At 40.7% G+C, this 6,216-nt stretch overlaps 1 protein-coding gene across 6 annotated transcripts in view; it reads left to right on the forward strand.

The window, feature by feature from the left end:
- Nucleotides 1–490: 490 nt before the first annotated feature.
- LOC110516853 (caskin-1) overlaps nucleotides 491–6,216 on the forward strand; it is a 135,352-nt gene continuing 129,626 nt past the window's right edge. For all 6 annotated transcript variants that reach the window (XM_036972308.1, XM_036972309.1, XM_036972311.1 and 3 more), the window contains exon 1: nucleotides 491–1,251. In XM_036972308.1, the coding sequence (XP_036828203.1) occupies nucleotides 1,164–1,251 (88 nt within the window). In that variant the 5' untranslated portion in view covers nucleotides 491–1,163. The remainder of the gene's footprint in view (nucleotides 1,252–6,216) is intronic.

Genomic DNA, 6,216 nt, shown 5'->3' on the forward strand with positions numbered 1-6,216 from the left:
ACACACACACACACACACACACACACACACACACACACACACACACACACACACACACACAGAGGCACATCAAGCCACACGTTGACCCTGAGTGAGCAATGTGTTGTACGTGTGTGTGCGTGCACGCGTGTGTGCGTGCACGCGTGTGTGCGTGCGTGTGTGTGTGTGTGTGTGTGTGTGGCTAGTTTCTGAATCAGAACTGATGCTAAATATGTTTTCCCTTTAGTCCTGAAGAACATGATATGATAACATGACCCTTCTCTCTCCCTGTCTCTCTCTGTCTCTGTCTCTGTCTCTGTCTCTCTCTCTCTCTCCTCACCCTCTCTCCCTATTTCTCTCTCTCCATCTCTCTCCCCACACACAGAGACCTCTGCCTGCAAGCTGCAGACCCAGAGAGATGGGATTGGGCGGTCGTGGCTTCTGACACGCCCCCTGGATGAAGCAGCAGGAAACGTTTAGGAGCGCGAGCTGGGCCAGCTGCTGTAGGGAAGCGCGGGCACGGGACACGGAGTGAGAGAGAGAAATGGCACAAGGAGTGCAACAGGATTGTGTTTACGAACGAGCAGCACGAGACGAGCACATCCTCGGGACGATAACAGCTCGCGCGTTCACGATTCTAGACGCGCACCAATAATTTCGCGCGTATCATTCTCATCGCTCATTTTATTATCATCACGATTTATTTATTTATTTAACGATTTCAGCGCGAAATATTCTCTGCTTTCCATCCGCTGGCTTCCATCTGTTAATTATGTTTTTTTTGAAGCAGAGGAGAGGAAGAGAGGGATGTTATAATCAGACCGCTGCAGTGTCTGGCCAGTGGAGGAGATAAGAGGCAACCACGGAAACGGAACCGATCTGGACAGGAGACGCACACCGGGAACATACACCCTCCGGGGATTATATTCTATTCTTTTTGATCGGCGCGTTGATTCTGGAATATCAGGAAACTAAACGCTCCACCCTTCCCTCCCTCCGTCCCTCTCTCCTTATCGGGAAAGCCTCGACATCGGTGCCTTCAATCCTCCCCGTATGCCGCTGGAGACTCCACAGCTGTAGCGGAGGACGCTGTTTACGGTCTGGCCGAGAGGTTTGGGCGCTCCGTCACCCCGGGGTGTGGCAGGCAGAGTGACCGCTGAGTGGAGGATGGTTTGGGTGTGAAGATGGGGAAGGACCAGGAACTACTGCAGGCAGTAAAGACGGAGGACCTGCTCACCGTTCAGAAGCTGCTGCAGAGGCCCGGGAAAGCAAGTAGGGACCCGACACACACACACACATACACACACCTTATCGACAACACACACACACACACACACACACACACACGCACACACACACACACACACACACACACACACACTGGTACGCATGCATGACGCACACACACACGCACGGACACGGAAACAGGGGGAATCACTCTACTGTGCATCATGATTTCACAGTCGGCTGGCGGGGGGCGGGGGTGGGTTGCAGTGTGTAGCAGTGTTTGATCAATGATGGCCTTTTCGCGGGGAGCCCCCTGTCCCAGCGCACTGCAGCAGAGAGAAGGAGAGAGAAGGAGGAGAGAGAGGAGAGAGGAGAGAAGGAGGAGAGAGGGAGGAGAGAGAGAGGAGAGAAGCAAGGAGAGAGAGAGGGATGAGAGAAGGAGGAGAGAGAGAGAGAGGAGAGAGAGAGAGGAGAGAAGGAGAGGAGAGAGAGAGGAGAGAAGGAGGAGAGAGAGAGGGAGGTGAGAGGGAGGAGAGAGGGAGAGAGATAGAGAGGGAGGAGAGAAGGAGGAGAGAGAGGAGAGAAGGAGGAGAGAAGGAGGAGAGAAGGAGAGAGAGAAGGAGGAAAGAGGGAAGAGAGAGAGAGAGGGAGGAGAGAAGTAGGAGAGGAGGAGAGAGAGAAACAGAGAGAGAGAGAGAGAAGGAGGAGAGGGGGGGGGGTTGGTCTGAATGATTTCTGATCAAGTCGTGCCTTTTACAGACAGACTGACGGACACACACACAATGAAGCGGCTGGCCTTCTGATTGTCAAGGTTCAGCGTCATTTAGTCAGTCACCCCTGTTGCACAAAGACTGTTTACACACACACACACACACACACACACACCTTGTGCGCTTAGACTAAAGACGTTTCTGTTCTCCATGTAACCTAACACGGGTGGAAAACACAGTAAAGCTATCTGTTCTAGTCTATTCTGTTCTACTCTAACCTGTTCTGTTCTACTCTAATCTATTCTGTTCTACTCTATTCTATTCTACTCTAATCTGTTCTGTTCTACTCTATTATATTCTACTCTAATCTGTTCTGTTCTACTCTATTCTGTTCTACTCTATTCTATTGTATTCTGTTCTACTCTAACCTGTTCTGTTCTACTCTAATCTATTCTGTTCTACTCTATTCTATTCTACTCTAATCTGTTCTGTTCTACTCTATTCTGTTCTACTCTATTCTATTCTATTCTGTTCTACTCTATTCTGTTATATTCTATTCTATTATATTCTGTTCTACTCTAATCTGTTCTGCTCTACTCTATTATATTCTGTTCTACTCTAATCTGTTCTGTTCTATTCTATTCTATTCTACTCTAATCTGTTCTGTTCTACTCTATTCTGTTCTACTCTATTCTATTGTATTCTGTTCTACTCTAACCTGTTCTGTTCTACTCTAATCTATTCTGTTCTACTCTATTCTATTCTACTCTAATCTGTTCTGTTCTACTCTATTCTGTTCTACTCTATTCTATTCTATTCTGTTCTACTCTATTCTGTTATATTCTATTCTATTATATTCTGTTCTACTCTAATCTGTTCTGCTCTACTCTATTATATTCTGTTCTACTCTAATCTGTTCTGTTCTATTCTATTATATTCTGTTCTATTCTACTCTGTTCTGTTCTACTCTATTCTGTTCAACTCTATTCTATTATATTCTGTTCTACTCTAATCTGTTCTGTTCTACTCTATTCTGTTCTAATCTATTATATTCTGTTCTACTCTAATCTGTTCTGTTCTACTCTATTTTGTTCTAATCTATTCTGTTCTATTCTATTATATTTTGTTCTAATCTATTATATTCTGTTCTATTCTATTCTATTCTGTTCTATTCTATTATATTCTGTTCTACTCTAATCTATTATGTTCTACTCCATTCTGTTCTATTCTATTATATTCTGTTCTATTCTATTATATTCTGTTCTATTCTATTATATTCTGTTCTATTCTATTATATTCTGTTCTACTCTATTCTGTTCTGTTCTACTCTATTCTGTTCTGTTCTACTCTATTCTGTTCTGTTCAACTCTATTCTGTTCTATTCTATTATATTCTGTTCTACTCTAATCTGTTCTGTTCTACTCTAATCTGTTCTGTTCAACTCTATTCTATTATATTCTGTTCTACTCTAATCTGTTCTGTTCTACTCTAATCTGTTCTGTTCTACTCTATTCTGTTCTATTCTATTATTTTCTGTTCTACTCTAATCTGTTCTGTTCTACTCTATTCTGTTCTATTCTATTATATTCTGTTCTATTCTATTATATTCTGTTCTACTCTAACCTGTTCTATTCTATTCTAATCTGTTCTGTTCTATTATATTCTGTTCTACTCTAATCTGTTCTGTTCTACTCTAATCTGTTCTGTTCTACTCTATTCTGTTCTATTCTATTATTTTCTGTTCTACTCTAATCTGTTCTGTTCTACTCTATTCTGTTCTATTCTATTATATTCTGTTCTATTCTATTATATTCTGCTCTACTCTAATCTGTTCTGTTCTACTCTAATATGTTCTGTTCTACTCTATTCTGTTCTATTCTATTATATTCTGTTCTATTCTATTATATTCTGTTCTACTCTAACCTGTTCTATTCTATTCTAATCTGTTCTGTTCTACTCTATTCTGTTCTAATCTATTATATTCTGTTCTACTCTAACCTGTTCTATTCTATTCTAATCTGTTCTGTTCTACTCTATTCTGTTCTATTTTATTATATTCTGTTCTACTCTAACCTGTTCTGCTCTACTCTAATCTGTTCTGTTCTACTCTAATCTGTTCTGTTCTACTCTATTCTACTCTATTCTGTTCTATTCTGATCTGTTCTGTTCTGTTCTACTCTATTCTGTTCTATTCTATTCTATTCTGTTCTACTCTAATCTGTTCTGTTCTACTCTATTCTGTTCAGTTCTATTCTAATCTATTCTAATCTGTTCTGTTCTACTCTATTCTGTTCTATTCTGTTCTATTCTAATCTGTTCTGTTCTGTTCTACTCTATTCTGTTCTACTCTAATCTGTTCTGTTCTACTCTATTCTGTTCAGTTCTATTCTAATCTATTCTACTCTAATCTATTCTGCTATATTCTATTCTGTTCTACTCTATTCTATTCTGTTCTACTCAAATCTGTTCTGTTCTACTCTATTCTATTCTGTTCTACTCAAATCTGTTCTGTTCTACTCTATTCTATTCTGTTCTACTCTATTCTGTTCTATTCTGTTCTATTCTAATCTGTTCTGTTCTGTTCTACTCTATTCTGTTCTACTCTAATCTGTTCTGTTCTACTCTATTCTGTTCAGTTCTATTCTAATCTATTCTAATCTGTTCTGTTCTACTCTATTCTGTTCTATTCTGTTCTATTCTAATCTGTTCTGTTCTGTTCTACTCTATTCTGTTCTACTCTAATCTGTTCTGTTCTACTCTATTCTGTTCAGTTCTATTCTAATCTATTCTACTCTAATCTATTCTGCTATATTCTATTCTGTTCTACTCTATTCTATTCTGTTCTACTCTATTCTATTCTGTTCTACTCAAATCTGTTCTGTTCTACTCTATTCTATTCTAATCTGTTCTGTTCTGTTCTACTCTATTCTATTCTCTTCTACTCAAATCTGTTCTGATCTACTCTATTCTGTTCTACTCTATTCTGTTCTAATGATATTGCTGTAACAGAGAATTGTGGTAGTATCAATCAATCAATCAATCAATCAATCAAATGTATTTAGAAAGGCAAGTGGTGATATAGACCAGTGATATTGATAATATAGACCAGTGATATTGATAATATAGACCAGTGATATTGATGATATAGACCAGTGATATTGATGATATAGACCAGTGATATTGATGATATAGACCAGTGATATTGATGATATAGACCAGTGATATTGATGATATAGACCAGTGATATATAGACCAGTTATATTGATAATATAGACCAGTGATATTGATGATATAGACCAGTGATATTGATGATATAGACCAGTGATATTGATGATATAGACCAGTGATATTGATGATATAGACCAGTGATATTGATGGTATAGACCAGTGATATTGATGGTATAGACCAGTGATATTGATAATATAGACCAGTGATATTGATGATATAGACCAGTGAATCTGTTGCTTCCCAGACAGGAAACCAATTCTCCTCTACAGAAACATTACACTAATCTGTTGTTAACACTGTGTGAGTGTGTTGTGTGTTGTGTGTGTGTGTGTGTGACAGACAGAAAGACTGACTCTGTATATCTTTATACGCACACACGCACGCACGCACGCACGCACACACACACACACACACACACACACACACACACACACACATCTGGTACCATCTGGACACAGGCTGCTGCCAGTCAGAGACAGTGTTGAGACAGTTAGGGGCTGGCAAGGGGGAGACAGGAAGAGAGAGAGAGAGAGACAGAGAGAGAGACAGAGAGATAGAGACAGAGAGAGATAGAGAAACAGAGAGAGAGAGAGACAGAGAGAGAGAGAGAGACAGAGAGAGAGACAGAGAGAGAGAGAGACAGAGAAAGAGACATCGAGAGAGACAGGGAGATAGAGAGAGAGAGGGTTAGGGCCAGGCTGAGGAGTCAGAGAGGGGTGGGCGAGGGGGAGAGAAAGAGAGAGGGAAAGAGAAAGAGAGAAAGAGAGAGAGGGAGAGAGAGAGAAAGAGAAAGAGAGAGAGACAGAGAGAGAGGGAGAGAGAGAGAGAGAGGGAGAGAGAGAGCGGGAGAGAGGGAGAGAGAGAGAGGGAGAGAAAGAGAAAGAGAGAGACAGAGAGAGAGGGAGGGAAAGAGAGAGAGAGAGAAAGATAGAGATAGAGAGAGAGATAGAAAGAGAGAGACAGAGAGAGAGAGAGAGAGACAGAGAGAGATAGGGCCAGGCTCAGGATTCAGAGATGTAAATGAGTAGAGAGAGAATCTACATGCAGAATTATTTTTCCGTAGTGTATTTC

Source organism: Oncorhynchus mykiss, unplaced genomic scaffold (genome assembly GCF_013265735.2).
Source record: "Oncorhynchus mykiss isolate Arlee unplaced genomic scaffold, USDA_OmykA_1.1 un_scaffold_140, whole genome shotgun sequence".
Classification (NCBI taxonomy): domain Eukaryota; kingdom Metazoa; phylum Chordata; class Actinopteri; order Salmoniformes; family Salmonidae; genus Oncorhynchus; species Oncorhynchus mykiss.